Here is a 23,781-nt window from a genome sequence, read left to right on the forward strand (position 1 = left end):
CACATTGTATTTTCTTCATTATTTTTTGTGTTTTAGCAGTGAGGAGTGAGCTTTTTTCTGGGTTTTGAGTAGTCTTTTGTTTCCACTGATCTCTATCCTCTCTCTTTCAGGATCAGATTTTTACTACTTTTTCCTCTCTCTCTCTCTCTCTCTCTCTCTCTCTCTCTCTCACACACACACACACACACACACACAGAGAACACACATTCTGGTATTTGTCTGTTCTGGTATATATGATAGTCTTTTGTTTTGTTTTTTGCTCTTATGTAAGTGATGCATTGTGATTTTCTCTTACTGGAGTTTCTTGTTTCTGTGAACACAGGCGATTTCAGAAGCAGATGTTCACTGAGGGTCTTGATAATAACGCCCTCAAGTGGGTTAGAGAGGTCTCTTTTCTCTATTCCCTTCAATTTTCTGCAAATTTTCTTCTAATTTCTATCTGGGTTTTGTTTCTATCTAATATTCTTGAAATTTCAAATTTTGAAGTCTGAATTTAAGATATCAGATTATCTTTGTCATGTTGTGTGACTGATTTTAACTTTGATTTTGAAATTCAGTGTGTGATAGTGACAGTTTTGGAGTTGTTGATTCATTAGTTTTTGTTGCATTATTTGACAAATTGAACCCATAATTCAGGGTTCTGGGCAGCAGACAAAGGAAGTTCCTTACTCTATTTCAAGCCAAAGATCAAGAATTGATCCTATTGGCAGCATGAGAAATGGTGGCCGCAATGTTGGACTTCCACCGCCTTCCAAATTCCGGAGTGGCCATTTATCAGGAGTTATTCCGGTATCTAGAGTTATTCCTGGAAATTTAGATGAAAGTGCATCAGCTTCTGATAATGACATGATCACTGACTCAGAAGAGGAGGTTTATGGGGGAAGATACTCACTGGATTCATCACCACACGACGATAGAATTCCTAGCACTACTGCAGCCACTCAAAGATATTACAATCTCCCACAAAGGCGTGCTACTGCGCTGTATGCAAGTGACAGTGTGTACTCTGATGATGTTAGTTCGTCAGTGGAGACGTTGGGGAGAGGTCGTGGATATGTGGCCGATAGATTGATGAGAGGAGCTAATAGATATCCAATTGGAAGTAGTGTTTATACTGAGGAGGAATCTTCTGATTCTGCTGCAAGCTCTGAGTTTTCTTCGACTCAAGTTGGGACCAATAATGGAACTGTTCCACGATCAACAAATTATGCATCTGAGGGGTATGCGTCCAGCATTCCGTCAAGATTGAATACAGGAAACAAGACTCAGAAGGTATTAATTTGCGTTAGCTATGTTCTGAATTGAGTTTCTAATTGTATTCATCGAAAATGATATTAGCTGTAGAACTTGGTTACATAGAATTATGCTACGACGTTATTATCCATAATTGAAGCAATCATTTAAAAATATCTTTTTTAGGAATGATGCTCCTCATTAATGGTTGTCAAAAGTTGCCTAAATGTGCTCCTGTATGATGTATGCATCCGCACTCTTACTTCAGATTCTGTGCATTGCCATTTCTATAATCCTCCTTCTTCTCAAATTTCCAGTTGTTAGGATAGCTCCCCTTGTTGCTAGCCAAGTAAAAACGCACACCATTTTTTGGTACAGAGCGGATCCAAACTGATAATGTGGATAATTTGATTACTTCCTCACCAAGAGCTGATGATAACATGACTATACTAAAAACGAACCATCTCGTCCCGCATCCCATTTTCATAAGTCCTCACTAACATTTCAACCAGGCCTTGGAATTTAGCTACTTCCCAATCCTGAAGATTCTTCTAACTCTTATGTCCCAATGAACATGTTCAATCATGTCCTTATTTTTTTTATGGATGCACTTATCTTCAGTTTCTAGTGGTCCGCATTGCAGTTCTTTAATTTTATCATCCTTAGTGCTGTGTAAAATCTAGAATTTTAAGTACTACCTTTTGTTTTTGATCGATATCATTGATTAGTATTGAGCAGAATGTTCAATCTATCCAGCTTTTATGCAATATAATTATTCAAATTATAATTTGACCATTTTAGGTATTTTCAGTGGAATAAACTAAGACTTCTGTAGTGGCGATATTGAATAATATAAAGTAGTTAAATTTGCTCATGGCTAAAAACGACCAATGTACACCCTAATGGATGAGCAGAAAGAACTCAGTCCCTGGCATGAGTGGCCAGTTGAATGCTCTATTGTCGCTACATGTTTCCAGTATTGTGTTAGTCACTTAGTTTTGGAATTTTTTTTGAGGTTGACTAAGGATAAGCTGATATACTTCTATTGATATTGTCTACCTTTTTTTTCCCTTATTCCTTATTTTCATTCTGGAGTAAAGCACAATAGTTCCTTTTTTCTCCCGGCTCTATCCCCACTGTGAAAATAAATTCAATCTAGAGTATGTCAAATGGATTATCAATAGCATCATATCTTGAATGAGATCTAACTATTGGATCAGCTGGATGTATTGATTGCCATATATCTCAAGGATGTTTCTAGTAAGCTTAGGAGATGTTCGACCGCTGTAAGTTGATGAGGATCTGTGTTTAGTATAAACTTTTGAACTTGCTGCTTATTAGGCATGTGCGTCATTCTAATGGAATAAGAATAATAGTTGATGGATGAATAGTCTGATTAGCTCTTGTTGATGGCTACATTGTCCTTTTCCATTTTGCAGAATGTTTGCCTGTTGAATTTAATTTGTTCTACTAGTGCAGCGGAATTTTCGTCATGTATCACATGGTTCCTTGTACTTTCTAGAGAAATTGGACACGCTCATGTGAAGCTAATTCAATCACTTTGCAGGATATGACCTCTGGGAATTTACAGAAGAAGGCCGCTTCGGATGAAGAGGTTCCCAGTGCACCTCCATTTTGTAGTTCTACTGCCGAAATCAAAGAAGTTGATGAACGGGTCCCTGCCTCTAGAACAGTTAATGTGCAATCTACAGCAGAAGATAGTGGTCTCTCAACTAAGGCAAATAGTAACATTCCTTCTGGCTTAAACGACCAGGTCAAAATTCCAAATCATTCTGACTCACCTGTGAGGTTAGTGTTCTCAAACCAGTTGCAAAACCTAAAGCTATATCTTTTGCTTGGGCCTTAGTGCTTTCCTTCTTTGAAAGAACAGTACTTCCTGAATTTCAGCTTATATCTGCTTGCATATGTTTTCCAGGACGACTGCTGCTGCTGTAGAAAGTGGAGGACCTTCGGGTTCTTATCCTGCTCGCCTTCCAACTTTTCATGCCAGGTATCTTTACTGGTAACGCGAACAAATGTCCATTGTCTAGTTACTCTTCAGGTATTATCAGTGATGATTTTCTGTCCAATACAGTGCACTAGGGCCATGGCATCGTGTGCTTGCTTATGATGCTTGTGTTAGGCTTTGCCTGCATGCTTGGGCTAGGGGTTGCTTGGAAGCTCCGATGTTCTTGGAGAGTGAATGTGCACTACTAAGGAATGCGTTTAGGTCAGTTTTTCTTCTTGTTCCACGTTATTGAGCATGCATGCTCATAGAGTTCTCGTGCCCTTGTAAATGAAGAACCCAATTAATCTTGTCTCCTATATGGATTTACAGGTTACAACAAGTTCTATTACAATCAGAGGAGGAATTAATGGCAAATCGCTCTTCAGAGCTTCCTAAAGAGGCGGCTGCCACAAAACCTAAGCAAATGGTTGGAAAGATGAAGATCCAAGGTAATCCATGATATTTACTTGCAATATTTCAGGGTAATACTACCGAAGAAATCTCTCATTGACCTTGTTCTGATTTTGCAGTTAGGAAGGTTAAAATGGGCCTGGACCCACCTACTGGCTGCAGTTTTTCTTCCTTGAAGACACCAAAAATAAAGATGGAATCTGTTAGATATCACCTATCAAATTTGCGGTCAACATTCTCTTCAGGATGGCAAGCAGTTCGCAAAGTCCGTTTTGCTCCTCGTATGCCTGCAAATGGTTCATTCTCGCGCCAGAGTTTGGCATACATGCAGGCGAGCACCCAATATATAAAGCAAGTTTCTGGACTCCTGAAAATTGGTGTAACATCTCTACGCAGTAGTCCATCGTCTTATGAAGTTGTTCAAGGTAAAGAAGTTCATGTAAAACATACCAACTTATAGGGAGCTTTAAAATAATTGGTGTTATGGGAAATTTTTATACTTGACCTTTCTCTATCCTCATTCACCTTAGATCACTTTAAGACCTAAGAGGCACAAAAACTCTGTGACCATAGAGGCATTTTTTTCTTTAAAAAAAAATTTATAAGGTAATGATTCTATTTGCTAAATGTTATCTCACCCAAGAGACCTTATATGTGATCAGAGACATACTATTGTTTATTACGACTAAAAAGTTCAATGGAAGAGGATGCTATAAAAATGCAACCTGGATCAGGCGAAACCCACATTTTGTAAGTTTCTCTTTGTCCTTCATGCTTCATCCTACTTCCATTTTATTGAGTTTGTTAAATGCATGTGTTTATCTTTGGCGAACTGCTATGATGTTTGGATTGTGATGTGAACATCTTTACAGCTTTCCAGATAGTTTTGGAGATGACCTTATTGTTGAAGTCCTGGATTCCAATGGAAAGCATTATGGCCGTGTCCTTGCTCAAGTTGCCACCATTGCTGAAGAACCGGTAAATCTGTCTGAATTCTACTTAGTCATCAACTATCATAACTGCTTCAGTAGCTCGTGATGCTTACATAAAGATTCATTCAGGGTGAGAAACTTCGATGGTGGTCTGTCTATCGTGAACCAGAGCACGAGCTTGTTGGCAAAGTACAACTCTTTATAAATTACTCAGCTACATTTGATGAAAATAGTCATCTTAAGGTGAGTTTTGTCATGCTTTCAAGCATTTTTACAACTAAAAGAAGAGTAAAAGAATTATTTATCTACGTTGGCTCATGTAATTTTGCTTAATGAATTGCTTTCCAAACATGTAGTTTAGAGAGAGGAAAAAAGAAGATAAGAATGCAACACATTTCTGACTTTTAAATCAGTATTTGTGGACTTCCGTAGATACTGAGCCTGTCTTGTTCGTCATTTCACTCCTCCCCTCATTTAATTACAATGATACGAAGCTGACTCTTTTGAAATATGAAGCTGACTTGTTCATTTCTTAGCATATTCAAATGATATTTGTAAGGACCTCTTTGCAATCGGACTCACGATTGATAATGCATTCCATCTTATTATCTATTGTTATCTTGGTGGAGTTCTTCTGTGGAAATGTGTAATGTGCTTTTATTCTCTGACCATTAAATGATTTGCTGGAATCCCCTGCTCAAAAAAGTTATGCGGAGAAAATGAAAGAACAATTAGATAACGAATTTCTATAATCTGACACTTTTTTGGTTTCGTCCTATCATAGTGTGGTTCGGTTGCAGAAACTGTTGCTTATGACCTAGCACTTGAAGTTGCAATGAAGATTCAGCAATTCCAACAAAGAAACTTGACACTACATGGTCCTTGGAAATGGTTACTCACTGAGTTTGCATCATACTATGGAGTTTCTGATGCATATACTAGATTAAGGTACAATCCATTTACATTTGCTTGTTTTAGGTACTGGAGGAGTTGTACGCCTCCTTATTCTGTGCTAGCTTGCATTAATTTTGCAACATCAACTGTTCAGGTACCTTTCATATGTCATGGATGTCGCAACACCAACTGCTGATTGTCTTACAATTGTGCATGATCTTTTGTTGCCTGTAATAATGAAGGGCCGTTCTAAGAGCACCCTCAGTCATCAAGAGGTAGCACTTGTAAACCGAATTGAATCTGATATATCCCATATTGCAGATTGGACATTGATGCTGTCTTGTGTCTCTAAGATTCCAAGTTATTCTGTGACTTCATTGTCTTCAAAGTTGTATTCGACGTCTGTGTTTTTTGGTAAAAGCATGGCCTACAATTTGCTCACATCTCTCTCCTAAGTACTGACTTTGCACAATGTTTGCTTGCTACCTACAGAATCGTATTTTGGGGGAAGTTGAGGACCAAATTGAACAGATCTTTGCGCTGGTTTTTGAAAACTACAAGTCATTGGATGAGTCAACACCATCAGGGATAATGGATGTTTTCAAACCCGCTACGGGGGTTGTACCACCTGCATTGGAGCCTGCTGTTAAACTATATTCTCTACTTCATGATATATTATCTCCTGAAGCTCAGAACACACTGTACAGCTATTTCCAGGTCTGGAAGCCGGCACATATCTTCCTATATCTTCTGTTTCTTATATTCAGTTTTTGGCATTAATGTTTGATTGCACAGGCCGCTGCTAAGAAAAGATCAAGGCGGCACTTGACAGAGACAGATGAATATGTCAGCGGGAATAATGAAGGACTCTTGATGGATGCTGTTACTGTGTCTACTGCTTATAAAAAAATGAAGTCACTCTGCATGAACATCAGAAATGAAATTTTTACTGATATGGAGATCCACAATCAAAATATACTTCCAAGGTATGTATAAGTTCAAACTATACCGAGACTGTTACTTACTTTTAGATGGCCAAATATTTAACCGGCCCCTTAAACTTGTCCGAATTTTTTACCTGGTCACTTAAACTAAACCTTGTTCCTATTAGACACCTGAACTCAAGTTAAAGTGTACCTATTAAACACACATTGCTGACATGGCGCAATGTGTGTGAGACACCACCTTTGAGCAAGCGAGGCCACTTTTTTTCCCAAAAAAAAAAAGAAGAAGTTTTCTCCTTCCTCAAATTCTCTCCCTTCCACCGTGATGTACTTTCAAGGTTTTGCACCTCTCAAGTACAAAGATGAGAGAAAAACAAAAGCACCCCTCTAAAGTTTTTCACAAAACTAGCGAAAGCGTTCTTCAAATTCACGTTAGAAGAATGTAAGATGGAAAGAAACCTCACCCACACGTTCCTCAATCCCGCAAGATTGCAAGAAGCGTTGAATAAAGGAAGAAGAATGAAATAAAAGATTAATCACGTTTTTGAAGCAAAAGCTTAGAAAAACTAATCACCAATGTTTATTTTCAGCATATTAAGCCCTTTAAATAGGCCTTACAATGAGTAAAATTGGTAAGGTTAAGGAAAACTAATCCTATTTAGACTAGAATAAGAATAAGGCTAAGAAAACCTATCCTAACTAAAATAGGAAAAAGAATTCTAGTAGGAATGGGATACCAACTAACAATCCTAGTTTGACTAGAACTATAAATATAACCCTACTAAAACAAGAATTAAATTACTAGGAAATAAGAAATAAGCTTCTTGAATTTCTTGGATTTTTAGCATTCTTGATCTTGCATCATTCTCCCCTGGTTGAAAAAGACTCGTCCTCGAGTCTAACAACTTCCATAGATGGCGCAAGATTTGCTATAATAAGAATGAGAACCCAAGGGAAAAAAAAAGGGGGGGGGGACCGGATGCTCACCGAGTTTTAAGTTACATTTTGCTAGTTTATCATAGAGCTTCTCCACGTTGTAAGCAAATTGGGCATGTGGTCGAACTAAATCCCACTTTTCAAGTTTCAATTTTCTACCAAGTCTTCTCCGTGTAATCTTTCTATATTGACTCTCAAAATTCAACTTACGATATGAAGTTATTGGTGTTGGAGGTTTATGAAACTTCGTCACTTCTATGTTTAGCTTTGACTTAAGCATGGAGGTCAACGCTCTTCTTGAGAATGCATCCATTGTACCCTTTGTACACCAACAATCACTTTGGTGATAGTCATATATGTTTATGACGTTAAGACATCTTGTTTCTCCAATATATGGACTCAAACTCTCCATTATCCACTCCTTTATAGGTAATCCTTCCTCTTGTTCATGCATATTTTTATGGACTTTGGGATTAACGCAAAATGTTGCCTTGTTTGGGTTGATAGAGTCAACAATCAAGTCAATATTGTGTTGAGCATCTCTAAAAGGTGGAAAATCAATAACACATATAGTTGGGTTCGGATCATCATAAAACTTCGGTGGGAACTCCTTAATTAGTGGATCCAATGCTTGTTCCTCGTCTCTTTGATATTGGTCTTTATCAGCTTTGTCCTCTTCAATCCCTTGATTATCTGAATAATTATCATATTGGGCATGGTGCCTTGGTACCCTTGTGCCTTGGTCAGCTTTAACCTCTTCAGCTTGCTCAATATATCTTGTTCTTTGATGTTGAATTGGTGGATATCGAAGTGGTAGACATGGCGGTAGCACTGGTATGTTATATGGTGATGGAGGTGGTCGTGCTAGTGGAGGTAGTAGGCGCTGTGATAGATTTGGTGGCTGATTTTGAAACACCAAACGTTCAACTAATTTAGTCAGATTCTCCATTGATTCCTTCAAGTCATCTAGCTGTACTTTAATTTCTTCGTTGTCTCGTTCAAGGATTCTAGTTCTTAATTTATGAACTCTTAATTGAAGATCTATTGAAGAGGATCCCGAACTTGGTATTTTCTTGTTTGGTGACATGATGAACAATGTAGCAAATCAAGAATTCGGACCTGGAACTTGTGCTCTGATACCAAATTGATGTACTTTCAAGGTTTTGCACCTCTCAAGTACAAAGATGAGAGAAAAACAAAAGCACCCCGCTAAAGTTTTTCACAAAACTAGCGAAAGCGTTCTTCAAATTCACGTTAGAAGAATGTAAGATGGAAAGAAACCTCACCCACACGTTCCTCAATCCCGCAAGATTGCAAGAAGCGTTGAATAAAGGAAGAAGAATGAAATAAAAGATTAATCACGTTTTTGAAGCAAAAGCTTAGAAAAACTAATCACCAATGTTTATTTTCAGCATATTAAGCCCTTTAAATAGGCCTTACAATGAGTAAAATTGGTAAGGTTAAGAAAAACTAATCCTAATTAGACTAGAATAAGAATAAGGCTTAGAAAACCTATCCTAACTAAAATAGGAAAAAGAATTCTAGTAGGAATGGGATACCAACTAACAATCCTAGTTTGACTAGAACTATAAATATAACCCTACTAAAACAAGAATTAAATTACTAGGAAACAAGAAATAAGCTTCTTGAATTTCTTGGATTTTTAGCATTCTTGATCTTGCATCACACCGTCCACTTCTCTTCTCTCCACATTCCCCACCAACACTGCCCACCCACCACAGGCATAAGTGCCCCTTCAACTTCACGTTAAAATCCTTACCAAATATGACTCTTATAAGGAAAAGAGTACTAGAATAAAAATTATGAATTTGTTTTTGTTTTTCAATTATTAATTAGGTGATCACTTGGAGGATTTGTTTACTTTGGATATGAAAGCCATGAGTACTTAAGCTCCGTGAAAATTCGCAAAACAAGGAGAATTCAACTGGTCTAAATCATGGCATTTGTTCAATAGATTTTTGTTGAGCTTTGTTGGAAGATTTGTGGCATTGTTGGGGCCGGCGTTTATGGTTGCCTTAAGATTTTGGATGTTAAAATTGATAAAAACATTTTTAATAGTGAAATGGTTTGCGGGGATTTGGGGAAAGAACTGTTGGGGCCGACGGAGGGGGGTGGAGAAGGGGCACGAACAAGACGAAGAGGGGTGTTGCCCGAGAATCTAAAATAAAAAAAAATTCTTTTTTCTTTCAATTTTCCACGTGTCACATAGTGATTCGCTTGTTTTGTAATATCACAACATCTGAAAGTCACGCACTTTGTTTTGTGGAAAATTGTTCATGAGGTGTCTAATAGGTATACTTTGACTTGGGTTAGGTTTCTAATAGGAACAATGTTTAATTTAAGTGCCTAATTGAAAAATTTGGACAAGTTTAAGGGTCTGCTTATGTATTTGGCCCTTTTAGATTGATGAGTAATGAGGACAAGCTGTTACGCACATCACTCAAATCATATATGCGAAAATGGTAAAGTGAATTGATTTTTTTGATAAAACAAACATTGACATTTCTTGAGGAATCCTCACCTCCTATGCTAGCTTTTGAGCTTGAGCTAGACTCAAAGTCCATTTTCTTAATATGGTATCAGAGCCAAACCCATCCATATTCTTAATTTACCTAACGTTGGGCCCCGTGTTATATTATCCACGCATAAGACGTTTAGTCCTGGGGTTGCAGAAGGGTATGAAATGTTCCACATTGGCTAGGAATGGACTATTGTCTCCTTATATAGTTTGGAAATCCTCACATAATGAGCTAGCTTTTGAGGTTGAGTTAGGACCAAATTCCATTTTCTTAACAGATATGATCCCCCCTCCGCCCTCCCCCCTCCGCCTCTTCTTAGCCTCCTTTCTCTCTTGTGCTTATGCATTACATCTGCATTTCTTCTTTCATGCATAATACCACTAAGCATGTTCTTGTTTGACAATCAACGAGTCCAATGCCAATTTTTTTCCTCATTATTTGTTGTCAGTTTTTGTAGCTCTCCTAACTGTTTCAATGTTTTCAATTCTCTGTGTGCAGCTTCATAGACTTGCCGAATCTTTCCTCAGCCATATATAGTGCAGAACTTTGCTGTAGATTGCGTGCATTCCTGATTGCATGCCCCCCTGCTGGCCCTTCTCCTCATGTGACTGATCTCGTCATTGCAACAGCAGATTTTCAGAGGGATCTTGCCTGCTGGAATATCAAGTAATTCTTGCCTCATAGGTGCACTTTTTGATACATAAGATTTATATTCTAAATGCTGTAATTTTTAATGAAACAACCTGTGCAGGCCCGTTAAAGGAGGAGTTGATGCGAAAGAGTTGTTCCATTTGTATATTATCCTGTGGATCCAGGATAAGCGTCTCTCTTTGCTGGAATCCTGCAAGCTGGACAAGGTACTACTGAGGCTTTACCAGCCACTGTTTAAACCCTTATCTGCACTCTCTCGACTTGGCTCTAGTATCCCCGCATTATGATGAACCGCATTTCATATGATCTACGTGTTTGGTGTGATTATTTTCCCCGACAGCAATTCGTGTGCATCAAACTCGTTTTCGTTCCAGCACGTCTCACTTATTATATTATCTTGCACTGTGCTTTATTATTATTATTTGCGTTTTAATCTTTTGGATTAAGCCAGTCAATCTGTCTGACCCCCCCCCCCCCCCCCCCGAAACGTGCTTGCAGCTTCCTTATTATTATGAGTTTTGCATGTAAGTTTGCAGTGTAAGTGGAGGCTGGATATAGATTTCAAGTGGATCCAGGATATAAAGGGATGAGAACCTAAAATCTAGATTAGGCTTCTTAATTTTCAGTAACCTAACAGAAGGACAGGAGGAGCTTGAAATATTGAGTCTTCATTTCGATGTCAAGATAGTTGCTTGAAAGCTTTTTCTTGAAAAATTTACAATAAAGTAAAGGAGAACCAGATTCTTTTTCTTGCACGCGTTCTGAAAGGAAAATTAAATATAAGATGTTGTAAATCTTGCACTTTTTGCAGGTTTGGAGGAAAGTGTGTGGAAGTTTTCACTTACTGCTACCCAGATGCAATGCAAAAATGTTAGCAACTAAAAAGAACTTGTAATTGAAACTACTAAGGTCTAGATTTATTGCTTTTGCTTACTCTTTTTAAGACGGGGCGATTCATATATGTTGAGTTGTCCCACATCGGAGGGATTTGAGGTCCTTGGTCTCCTTATATGGCTTGGGCAATCCTCACCTCTTAAGCTAGCTTTTGGGGTTGAGTTAGACCCAAGGTCCATTCTTATCACGGTATCAGAGCCAGGCCCATCCCAATTATTGTTACCGATGTTGGGCTCCGATTTATGTTGTCCACGCTCCAGAGGCCTGGGCGTGAGGGAGGGTGTTGAGTTGTCACACATCGGAGGGATTTGAGGTCCTTGGTCTCCTTATATGGCTTGGGCAGGCCCCCATTTATGTTGCCCACGCTCCAGAGGCCTGGGCGTGAGGGGGGGTGTTGAGTTGTCCCACATCGGAGGGATTTGAGGTCCTTGGTCTCCTTATATGGCTTGGGCAATCCTCACCTCATAAGCTAGCTTTTGGGGTTGAGTTAGGCCCAAGGTTCATTCTTATCAATATAGCAATGGGGAAATCTTAGTTTTATATGCTTGCTTACACGGAAAAGAAAATTTGACTCTTTACACTACTCAGAGCTTTCGTAGTTCTGCATCAAGTTAATATAGGCGTTCAATTAGCATTGGTTTGCACTTTCTGGTGATCTATTCTATCCTTCATCCTTTCCTGATTGGTGCTGAATAAACTCATTATCTCACAGGTGAAATGGTCGGGAGTGAAAACACAGCATTCAACAACCCCATTCGTTGATGAAATGTACGAGCGCCTGAAAGAAACTCTAACTGACTATGAGGTCATCATCTGCCGCTGGCCGGAATACACATTTGCATTGGAGAATGTATGCCCTGATTATTCTTGTTTTTCTTTACTACTCAATGCATGAAAATATTCTATTGTAGGCAAAACAAGGGGGATTTTTACAATTTTCTGAAGCTTGTTGCATTTTTTTACCATGTCATTCAAAAGAGTTCATTGACTGACTAAAGTAATGAACAATTTGAAGACCTATTGATTCTAACAACTGATTACACAGTCGATCATCCGGACCTTTCAATTCACACATCTAGATCTCGGATCAATGAATGATTGATAGTGAAACAGTAGTTATTGAATACCAATTTCCCAGTACTCATTATCCCTTTTCCTTGGTTCTTCTGTTTCTGCCCGTCTTACTAAAACCTGGAAATTGTAGACTTCCCCATTGGGATGTCGTATTAAAGGGAATTTGTTACATAGGGATTTTTATTTCCTTTTCATTTTCCCTTTTTTGCTTCATTTTTCTTTTTCTTCTGGGAGTGAACATGTTGTTGCTTGCTTGAGATAAAAGGAATCGAATGGATGGTAGCATACGAGCTGCTGTTGCACTTTGCGTTCATGTTACATTTTATTCATTTTTCTTTTGTTATAACTACTATTTTGTTTTATAGTTAACACTTCTTTTTTTTTTTTTTTTTTTCTTAATGTCATAGGCCATTGCTGATATTGAGAAAGCAATTTTGGATGCACTGGAGAAGCAATATGCAGATGTCTTGTCACCATTAAAGGAGAATTTGACACCCAAGAAGTTTGGCCTCAAATATGTGCAAAAACTTGCCAAAAGATCAGTTTGCCCATATATTGTGCCAGATGATGTACGTATCCTCGTAGCTCTGCCCTTCATCATTTATTATTCATATATTTAGGCCTGAAACATGTTCCTTCTTTCAGCTGGGTATTCTTTTGAATTCAATGAAGAGGATGCTTGACATTCTGCGCCCAAAAATAGAGCAGCAATTTAAGTCCTGGGGTTCATGTATACCCGAAGGAGGGAACACCGCCCCTGGAGAGCGCTTGAGTGAGGTGACTGTGATGCTTCGCTCTAAATTCAGAAATTATGTGCAAGCAGTCATCGAGAAGCTCGCAGAAAATGTAAGTTTGCTCTACATTTTGGTTAAATCTAAGATTGAAAGGAATCCACCCAGATAATGCACTTCTCTATATTATTTTTGTTGCTAATTACTGAAACAACCTTTCAATTGATTACATGACTGTTCTGATGATGGGAGATTTTATCAATATATGCATCCTATGACACTTTCAGAAACTAAAGGCCAAATACATAGGCAGCCCCTTAAAGTTGGCACTATATTTCATTTAGACACTTCAACTAAAGTCTATACGTATTGTACACTTCAACCCCAACAAAAGTATGCCAATTAAATACTTCACACAATGTGCATAAATAAGTTCAGGCGCGTGACAACAAATACCTCTGACGTGGCAAATCAGACATAATCGAAAGCCACGTGGAAATATTAAAAAGAGCTCATCATCCTAACAACTCTGGATCCCCTGTCCGGGCCCCCCCCTCCGTTCTTCTTCGTTCTTTGTTCTTTCAGTCTTCTGCTTTTCGTTTTCTTCTTTCTTCCTCTTCTACAATTTCTTTTTTTCCTTCTTTTCTTCTAAATCTACGTCCAAAATCTGGAGCTTTACCTTCTTCCTTTTTTCTTCTAATATATATTTCACACTACAGAACACCCATTTCCCCTTTTCTTGATCACATTCATCACCCAACACTTATCTTCCATTTTTATTTGGTAAAAAATTAAGCTCATTTGCTATTTCAGTATTCTACTGGTTTTAATATAAATCTTTTGAAATATTGATGGTGAGATGACAACAATACAAAATAACACATGTAACTACCACGACCAGGAATTACACAGTCACACTAAGGCCACTCAAAACTGTAAAATTCGATATATAAAGAATCAAAATTTTCATAAGATGGGCATTAACCGGTGTGGTTTCACTTGACTGAGTTGACGAGAACGCCGGTGTAATAATCTGGTTGAAGGTGGCGTTTTGGGGTTGAAAAAGAGCGGTCCTTTGTTTGTGAAAGGTTGTTAGAACTAAACAACAGAAGTTGAGATCAAGATGAATGTTAAGCTTGTCGGCAAGAGTTGTCTGCAATGGCTCCAATGAGATGATCCGTGATTTCTTCAGGGATGGTTAAAGGCGGCTCGGAGATTAAAGTTGGTGATGTTTTTGTAAAAAAAATGATCTTTAAAAAAAATAATAATAATATGTTTTTGGATCAACTCACGCGCTCAAGAGATGTGAAAAACACATTTCTTGCCATATTAGCCTATTGTGTTTAATTGGCACGCTTTTGTTGGGTTTAGAGTGGTCAATAGGTACATGCCTTAGTTAAAGTGTCCAAATGAAAAATGGTGCCAACTTTGAGGGGCTGCATATGTATTTGGCCGAAACTAAATACAAGGTGTGAGTAAAGTCAATGCTTCATCTAAAATTCTTCTTTTTTGTTTTCCCTATTTTGGATTGAGGGGAGACTAAAGTGCACATGATGTATTTAGTGGGCTCTGTCTTGCCTTAGTTAGTGTCCAAATGAAAAATGGTGCCAACTTTGAGGGGCTGCATATGTATTTGGCCGAAACTAAATACAAGGTGTGAATAAAGTCAATCATCTAAAATAATTCTTCCTTTTTGTTTTCCCTATTTTGGATTGAGGGGAGAGTAAAGTGCACATGATGTATATTTAGTGGGCTCTGTCTGTTATGCAGATTATGCTGCTGATTTAGCAGTGTTTTCATTCATTAAAAGAAACTCGTAACTGATGCCCATAATTGAAATTTCATAAGTAGCTCCAGTCAGATTCTGCATTTTTATCTCTTTCAAACCAATCCATAGACGGACTACTAAACAAATATCATTGTTCCTGCTTCAGACGAAGTTGCAGAGCAACACAAAGTTGAAGAAAATTTTACAAGATTCCAAGGAGAGTGTCATAGAATCAGACATTAGAAGTAAGATGCAGCCATTGAAGGAGCAACTTGCGAGTACCATAAATCACCTTTACACCATATTTGAGCCTAATGTATTCATCGCAAGTTGTCGAGGCTACTGGGACAGGATGGGACAGGTTAGTTTGAACTTACGGTTGATAGCTTAGTGTTCATTTTTGTGTAATTACTAATTTCACTCTGCTGCAGGACGTGCTAAGTTTCTTGGAAAGCAGGAAAGAGAATCGGGCTTGGTACAAGGGCTCACGAATTGCAGTCTCTGTAAGTAGCAACATCCGTTTTGCTAGTTACCAACTATAAAGTTAAAACAACATTCTAGCACAAAGTGCATCCGTTTTTATCATTTTGTGTATTTGGCTTTTGCAGATCCTAGATGATACATTTGCCTCTCAGATGCAACAGCTTTTAGGTAATTCGCTTCAAGAGAAAGACCTTGAGCCTCCAAGATCCATTCTTGAAGTGCGATCAATGCTTTGTAGAGATGCAACAAATAACAAAGGACCAACTTATTATTACTAGATGTAATTATGTATAGATGTCCTATTCATTTTACTTTTCAGTTTCATTTTTTCGTTTCTTTTTGGTTTTGACAACGAAAAGAGAAAGAGGGGTGTAGTAGCTATAGCCGATAGCCTATAGGTGGATTCGCCTCAGGTTAGGGGGAGACGTTGGTGCCGATACATTTCATGAGAAGATGTGCTCGCTTATGGTGTTTTAGGCCTGCTACAGAAGAATAGGATATAGTTTCTCACACAAAGCCATTTTTGTTGTGGAAGCAGGTTACTCTACTGCTCCTGCTGTATTAATAGCGATATAAAAGACGTATGGCAATTCACATTTTATTCCAGGTCTTGAATTACAGATTACCAGATTTCTCTGCCTTCGAGTAAGAGTTAATATGCAGCTCTCCTTGTTTATTACAAACTTAAGAGAAGCGGCAGGTACTGCCTAACTCAACCATATAATTAGCTGAGCGACGAGGACTTCCAAGGTTATACTTTAAAAAAATGTTATCTACTTAACCATTTGGAGATGATAACCCTTCCCACGTACAAATGACTGGACATTTGGATTGTGAAAGAACATGATATGAGTGGCTCAACATTGAATAGTTCAACAGCAAGGATAGATCAAATTTTGATTTCACATAAAGAAAATGGATGTTGTTATTAACTCGACCTTAAAGGCTAGCTTAAAAGGGATGTATTGTTTCAAGATTATATAAAGAGACAATCACTAATACAAGCGAGAATTGTAATAGAAGCAAGTTTAAAATTGATTGGTATTTCTTAAGCAAAGGAACAGAACGAAAAACCATTTTAAACGGCATAGTGTCGTACAAGTTATAATTATAAATTTTAAAAATCTTTGACCAAAGAAGACGATACATCAAAGACAAACGTGCACAGGTTGTACAGACAGGCAAACGCAAAGGGTGCGGTGGTTAAACTCCAGGTATTGGTTATCACTTATCGGTACAACACCAACGTATAGACGCCACAGTGCGTTTAGCAACTTCATCATCTCATCCCAACTGATTTTTTGAAATGTTTTTCTTCACATCTTATGTAGTTAACTTTTGAATTAAGATTTGCAAATAAAAAAGATTATTCCAGCAACCAATCTGAGCTTATCACTCTTTCAGTATTTACAAATACTGTTTTGCCATCAGAAACAACAGATCCGGAACTTCAATAATTAAATGTCAAGTGAAATATATGCTGGTTTTTGTGTGTATTTCAAGAGAAACACTGATTTCACGCACAAATCTTAAACTTCAACCAAAAATATTCAAGTAAATTTCATGTCCAAACACAACGTAACTTTCAAAGAAGATTTCTAACTTCAATGCTTTCTTTTTGTTTTCACTTCCAACTCAAAGAAGAGGGTTCTGTACTAAAAGTGGATGGAAGTAAATGGTCAATCAATATTCTTACATTAGTGTGTTTTCTTAACTTGGAGTCAACGTCCAATGTGGCTGCTTGAAATTAAGCATTCGGGCTAATGAAATAAAATAATCAATTGTCGCATTCCGCAACCAGACAGAACTGACCCTTAATTGTTTAGTAAGGCCGAGGGAAAACTAATTCAGAAGGCTTCATGATCAACTGCGATCAGCAGAGAATCAATAATCAAACATGAACATCAGATTAGCCCAATCAATCTGCACACAGGCTATTCAATTGGAGAAATATTTACAGGATTAAATACAGAGAACACTACGGTGTGTTGAACAAAAGAATGGCATTTATATTACATATTAAAGAACCAACAACCTAAGCACAAGCACACATACAATGTGCAGGCGAAGCCTCGGAATTTCAGCCAAGCCATAACTGCTGCTTAAAAGAGCTTTGATATTACACGGCATGAAGTCCAGAATGCTGCTGATGCAGCTCTTAGAATAGCTGGGTTTTGGTATATCCTGGTTTAAAGCGCACAAATTCAGGCAAAAACATCAATAAGACTCACATTCATTAGGATACACTAGCATCGTTCAATCTTCTGAGGAGGCATTAACATCAGGTTAAACAAGTAAATTGAGCATAAGCTAGGTAGTGTTCAGAATAACTTGCTAACGTAAACATCAACTTCTGATTTGGCAACACCTCATGCATTTTGCTATGCGAACTAGACCAGGACTAGAGCTTTCTAAATGAACACTCAGTCCCTTTCACCTCAATCATTAACTTAAACCTTACAATCGGTTTTGAGGACAAGAACTGCAATTTTTCCTTGGCAATGAGCACATTTGACAAACTTGGTTACAACTCAAAGTGTAGCATGCTTATATCCTTTTACAGTTTCTGTCCTCCTATTTGACCTTTGGGTTTGGGAGGGCAGCTACACCTAGTGATAAACCATTATGATGACATCACCTAAGGAGGCAATAACTTTAGATGGAGAGCTTCTGGCCAAGAAAAGCGAGGAAATACGTGGAGCTGAATGACTACAGGCTCATCCATGACAGCTGACAGATTTCCTTGCTAAAGTGTCTGGACATTGTTCTGCACTTATTAAACTATGATCACTAGTTGAGCCATCGCTCTCCTCTGAAGGATATGAATAAAGCAGAGGTTCTTATTTTTTTTTTTTTTTTGATAATGTCGGCATAAAGCAGAGATTAACTTAAATTTAAAAAATAAATGCATAAAGCAGGGACAATGGGAAGAAAATTATACTCAAATGCCATCAGAGGACCTACTTCTACTATGTTTCCACCTTACAATAGGCAAAACATGCTTTGAAGGTCAACCTTGAGAGTACAACTGTAGACCAGGAAAGAGAAGTCTTTTCTTAAAATACATTTTACACATAAACATTGTCAACTCTGAGTATATGAGATAGAAGGGAGAAGAACTAATTTGTTGAATCAAATAGGTTGGCTTACCCAATGGCTGTAGCCCCCCAAGATGCTACGTTGTAAATTACTTTACTTCCATCCCATGCCTTTCGGAGCTTTCCTTTCCTCTTTTTCACCGAGAATGTCTTGCTGAGGGCTGTGAAGAAAATCTAATGTCACTTTTCTCAATAAAATGAATTGAAGAAGGCAATGCAGAGAGAGATTCAACATGCCAGCATGAACGAGCACACAAGTGTTTTCTTTTTAAGAATTATCCGTCCATAGAAAAAATGTTGGAAAGCAAGAATCAACTGACCTTCCTGGAGTTGATTTGGTGTCAAATCCTGCACAAATTAGTGCATAGAATTAAATCTCATACAGAGGAAGAGACACTATAGTAATTTTGAACAGTAATGGAGATTACCCTTCATCCTATATGATGATATGAGTGCCATAAAACTATTCATCATAACTAGTCACAGCAAACTCAGACACAATTGGCATCGAAAAATTATTTTCAATCTTATCAACCAAAACTAATCGATTAATCAACTAATACTCTTATATCAAGGTCCTTTCTGATCAAAACAGAAAAGCCTGTGAAATAACCTTCAGCAAGTCAAGTGGGCAGATTTTGGAGGAAGAGATAGTCCCTCCGTTTCACTTTATGTGACATAATTTGATAAGGTACAGAATCAGAGATGTCAATCTGAGTTTTGTAATATATTGCTATTGATGGAACCATATTAAAATGGTTATTGACAAATCAACTTAATAGAGAAAACATCATATCATATTTTAATTTCACTTAGTTTACTGCGACCCACTCCACAAAGTCTAACTTTTTAATGTCAAGTTGTTTGTTCCTTCGAGGGAGTAAATTAAATGAGGAAGTAACAACTATAAATCATTCTTTTTAAGATCACGTCTAGAGTCCTATAAAGTACAAACAGACTGCAAACACAAGGAAATAACAAAGATGATCTAAAATAGGTGAGCATTTTCTTTACGAAGTCAAAAGGTAAGCAATTTAATAAATTGAAATGAACACGTTAACAAGCATAAAAAACCAAAACGCTGGATGTTGCATTGAGCTATGTTTCTACAGTTAACTTAAAGAAAAAAGGAAAGAAAGAACAGTTTAAGGAGCAAAACGATCAAGTCTGCTTTACGGAAGCGTCCACACCTTAGTCTGTTTAAGAGACAACAGATATGCAGCCATGAAGCAAGCTATACCATCCACTATATCTTCTTGCTTAACTAAAACATAGTCTTCTTTGTCTAACTCGGGATCTCCACCTTCCCAAAGGTCATTTTCATTGACCATGTCCCATGAACTTCCTTCTTCTGCAACACAATTAACATGTAATTATTACTACCATAATTCCACTTGAGAAGGAAACTAAAAAGATATCAGAAGTCATATAGTTACCAACTCTACGAAAACATACCAGCTAAGTTTTGCGGAACTGATGCTTGAGCTTTTTCTAGCTTTTGAAGGAAGTCTGGACACTCAACTCTAGATTTCAGGAGATCTCGCAGCTGCACAACAAATGAGATGCACAAAACAGGATTTCAAACCTTTTGCCGTGGTTCACGTTCAAAGAAATCAAACTTAGTTCAAAGAAATCAAACTTAGTCAGTTGATTCCCTAAATCCATCTACCTAAAATAATGGAGTTGGACACTGGCATTGTTTGTTTGAGTCACTAGCTATCAATAATCCTTAGAAATAAAGATGTTACATCTCACAGTCAAATGAGAACCCAACCTATCTGCAAAGCAATTGCAGTATGTGTTCCAACTTCTAAAAACATAATAACGGTGACCCACTCAAATAAATTAACATGGGTAAATGTGCATTACTTCAGTCCATAAGCGCGAATTCCGAAACCAAAAACCTTTGGGTTAAGGAGCACTAAAGCACCAAAGTTGTTTCAACATAGAACCAAATTTAAGACATGCAATTATGATATCAGTGGTATTCAAAAGCATTTTCCAGTTCTCTGACTATGATGAAGGGAACGCCAGAGCATTCTCCAAAACTACACAGCCTGATTTCTCTAGTTCTCCAGACCTAACCTAATATTGGGCAATCAGACTGTTTCTGGCTTTTATAAGCACAGCTTTCAAGCTCAACTGAATTTCCAAATGAAACTACTAAAACTTAATCTATCAGAGATTGTTGTTCCGAAGCTTTATCCTATATACAGGCTCAAACAAAAGCACGTGTTCAACCGAATGCTTTTGTATTTTGAAACTCTATTCAATCAAATAGATATAATTTCAGATTTCTAAGCCACAATTAATAGCTCTATAAGTTCTTTTCTAGCTCAACACAAAGATTTATGTTAAAAGATGCAACTACATCAATTCAAACACTATAAAATTTAGCATATATACAAAATACTTTACAGCGAATTCAGTCAAACAAGAAACTAACAAGTATTTAACAGCTACAGATACAGAAGTAACAATTATACAAAAAAACGTAAATTTCAAAAGAAGCTGACCTCATCGGTCTCGGTGACATGAGCTGGAGAAGAGGAGCTTTGACCGGAGTCATCAGCCGAAGCATCGCGGTCAACATCACTGTTAGAATTGGAGTCGTCGGTGTCTTCATCTTCAACGGAACCAGTAGCACTAAGCAATTCGAGAGCTATTTGGCATTCCTGAAGCACAGCTTCTAGCGTCTTCCTCTTTACCTTAATCCGATCCTTGTCAGATTTCGCTCTCACTAACTGGATCGGCTTTTTACCGTTCTCCTCCACTACCTCCATGAACCCTAACAATTCAAACACATACACATATACACACAACACCTAAAACGTGTTTCGCGTGTATAGAGAGAGAAAAGGAGGTGAAGGAAAAAGGTGAAAAGAGTATATGTATAAATTTAGTTTTATGTTTGCAGAAAATGATGCAAATCCTCCATTGATGAGTCAGAATCCAGTTTTGGAGAAAAAAATATTTGGGCGAACAATGATTAAGGGAGGAGCGTGGGGATATTGTACTCTCCTGTATTCTAAGTGGTGGCGTGAGCCGCCTGCGTTTTGTCACAAACCTTGGTTGCGTTTAAGGGCCCCTATTGAGGTGCACCTAGTATGAGGTGTTTGAGGGGACGGGGGGGGGGGGGGCAGGGCGTGGGGCGTTTTCTGATATTTTTAGTTGCTTATTTTGATGTTGCCCAGGTGGTGGAGAAACGGGTCAATATCGGTTTTTCATTTTTCTTTTAGTATATGAAGGGAAGCCTTGGCTGTAAAAGTTAGTGTCACGTAGCTAAGGGTGTCCAACGGGCCGGGTTGACCCGGAATCGAACCGGCCCAGACCGGTTAAAATCGGAACCGGACCGGCCCGGTACATAGGGGGCCGGGTGGGTTTGGTAGGAGGGGTAGAGGGGGTTGGTCCGTTTATTTTTTTTAAACGGTTAACCGGACGGTTAAACCCGGTCCACGTGAACAGTAACTCTTACCTGTTTAACCGGCCAGGTACAACGGCTATAATTTTTTTTTTTTTTTTCGAATTATGTGAGGCCCACTGACCGTTGGCAACGGTCAGACCTGGAATTGATCTGTTAGCCAACGGGAGAATTGCATAAATAGCCTTTTTTTTATTTAAATTTTAACCATTTTTCAATTTACAAAATTAACCTTCTCAAAAACTATAAATACCCCCCCCCCCTTCTTCATTTCTTCACTCAACTCTCATTTCTCAATCTCAATTTCTCTCATTCTCTTATTCTCCAATTTTCAAGACTTCAAGTCTTCAATTCATCTTCTAATTTTATTTGGCTCTTTTTTCTTGAATTTAATTTATCGTGTTTTATCATTCGGATTTTGAAGTTTGAACAATTGAACTTCAAAATTGAAATACTTGCTTGATGTTTGTTCGTGGTAACATCGGAATTGTGTAATCAAGTGCTCAATTTATTGTCGAATTCGGTGCACTCCCTCCAACTCTTTATCTTATTTACTATTTTAATTGCATATTTAATTTTAGCTTATACTTTAATTTTTACAATATGTTGAATGCTGCTAAAAGAGCGTGTAGAAAAGTTACCGGTAGGGGAAATAAAAAAAGAGGTAGTGCTTCAGCATCTGGTAGTAATAGTAATACCCCATTTACACATGTTACCGAAACATCGCCTGATGATAATATAGATTATGAACAATTACAAGAAGATTTTGGAATAGAAGATAATGAATTAAGAATGGAAGATGAGATACCAGCTACACCTACTAGTGCTGAAGCTGGTAGTGTTGGAGTTGCTACAAGGGGTGGTGGTCGTGGCACTAGTAGTAGACCACCTGTGGCTCCGACTACTAATCGTAGAAAAAGAAGTAAGGTTTGGAATTTTTGTGAAATAATTGAAGGTACTGACAGAGTTAGATGCAAACTTTGTAAAGATGATTTTAAACATTTGACTGGAAAAAATTTAGGGGGGACTGGGACACTTAGTAGACATATGAGAATTGCACATCCCATAGAATGGGGCTCTGATGATGATGAAAATCAAACAACTATTAACCCTACTACTGGAGGACTTTTGAACTATGATAAAATGAAGGAACCCGAGGAGTTAGCAAAAATGATTGCTTTAGGATGTCTACCTTTTTCTTTTGCTTCTTCATCATATCTTATTATGTATATTCAAAGGATTTACAATCCTTTATTTAAAGGTATTCCTAGAAGTATTTGTAGAGCTAATATCTTTAGACTTCATGGACAATATCAAACATACATACGTTATTTGTTTAGCCACCTTCCTTGTAGAGTTTCTCTAACTTCTGATATTGGGCATGCTGTTAATGGAAATGATTATTTGACAATTACATGTCATTGGATAGATGATACTACTTGTATGCAAAAACGTATTATCGCTTTTAGATATGATGAAGATCAGAGTCATACTGCTGCGTTTATAAGTAGTACTATTTGTGAAGTTGTTGAATTTTATAATCTCAAGCAAAAAGTATTGTGTATGTCTTTTGATAATGCTTCTAACAATAATGCCGCAATTTCAATATTAAAACTGCATTTGCAACCACCTCTTGATGAAAATTTTTCATGTTAGGTGTGCATGTCATGTTTATAATTTAATTGTTAAAAGTGGCCTTGATTTATCTTCAACTGAGATTACTCATGTTAGAAGAGCAGTTGGTGTTATTCAAGGAAATAATA

General features: G+C 37.7%; 2 protein-coding genes across 3 annotated transcripts; one reads left to right on the top strand and one right to left on the bottom strand.

Moving 5' to 3' along the window:
• The first annotated feature begins 33 nt into the window (after positions 1-33).
• LOC109212700 lies at positions 34-16,139 on the top strand. The gene is made up of 23 exons (XM_019376370.1): positions 34-227; positions 323-386; positions 637-1,272; positions 2,801-3,042; positions 3,170-3,244; positions 3,329-3,463; positions 3,572-3,690; positions 3,772-4,077; positions 4,315-4,402; positions 4,525-4,630; positions 4,714-4,827; positions 5,369-5,532; positions 5,633-5,753; positions 5,971-6,195; positions 6,274-6,464; positions 10,397-10,564; positions 10,650-10,755; positions 12,156-12,293; positions 12,925-13,086; positions 13,163-13,363; positions 15,183-15,377; positions 15,448-15,519; positions 15,625-16,139. Exons 2-23 carry the CDS (start codon positions 339-341, stop codon positions 15,775-15,777), a joined length of 3,765 nt encoding a protein of 1,254 aa, XP_019231915.1. The 5' UTR covers positions 34-227; positions 323-338; the 3' UTR covers positions 15,778-16,139.
• A 1,197-nt stretch (positions 16,140-17,336) lies between these two features.
• On the bottom strand, positions 17,337-21,687 carry LOC109212702. 2 transcript variants are annotated; one of them, XM_019376371.1, is made up of 6 exons: positions 21,114-21,685; positions 20,053-20,143; positions 19,788-19,948; positions 18,918-18,945; positions 18,650-18,758; positions 17,337-17,683 (listed from the first exon to the last, which is right to left on the bottom strand). In XM_019376371.1, exons 1-6 carry the CDS (start codon positions 21,378-21,380, stop codon positions 17,602-17,604), a joined length of 738 nt encoding a protein of 245 aa, XP_019231916.1. In that variant the 5' UTR covers positions 21,381-21,685; the 3' UTR covers positions 17,337-17,601. The 2 variants fall into 2 exon arrangements, with proteins under 2 accessions (XP_019231916.1, XP_019231917.1); XM_019376372.1 differs by lacking the exon at positions 17,337-17,683 and adding an exon at positions 18,343-18,527 and having other exon boundaries at positions 21,114-21,687.
• Positions 21,688-23,781: the final 2,094 nt, after the last annotated feature.

Source organism: Nicotiana attenuata, unplaced genomic scaffold (assembly GCF_001879085.1).
Source record: "Nicotiana attenuata strain UT unplaced genomic scaffold, NIATTr2, whole genome shotgun sequence".
Taxonomy (NCBI): Eukaryota; Viridiplantae; Streptophyta; class Magnoliopsida; order Solanales; family Solanaceae; genus Nicotiana; species Nicotiana attenuata.

What these genes read in the sequence shown, in the direction of transcription:
- LOC109212700 (XM_019376370.1), top strand. Translation starts at nt 339, where the DNA reads ATGTTCACTGAGGGTCTTGATAATAACGCCCTCAAGTGGGTTAGAGAG. An exon ending in AATCAAAATATACTTCCAAG is followed by an intron (nt 6,465 to 10,396) that starts GTATGTATAAGT and finishes CTCTGTGTGCAG; the next exon opens with CTTCATAGACTTGCCGAATC. An exon ending in CATATATTGTGCCAGATGAT is followed by an intron (nt 13,087 to 13,162) that starts GTACGTATCCTC and finishes TCCTTCTTTCAG; the next exon opens with CTGGGTATTCTTTTGAATTC.
- LOC109212702 (XM_019376371.1), bottom strand. Translation starts at nt 21,380, where the DNA reads ATGGAGGTAGTGGAGGAGAACGGTAAAAAGCCGATCCAGTTAGTGAGA. An exon ending in ATGTCACCGAGACCGATGAG is followed by an intron (nt 20,144 to 21,113) that starts GTCAGCTTCTTT and finishes TTTGTTGTGCAG; the next exon opens with CTGCGAGATCTCCTGAAATC. An exon ending in TGGGGGGCTACAGCCATTGG is followed by an intron (nt 17,684 to 18,649) that starts GTAAGCCAACCT and finishes GCTTTAAACCAG; the next exon opens with GATATACCAAAACCCAGCTA.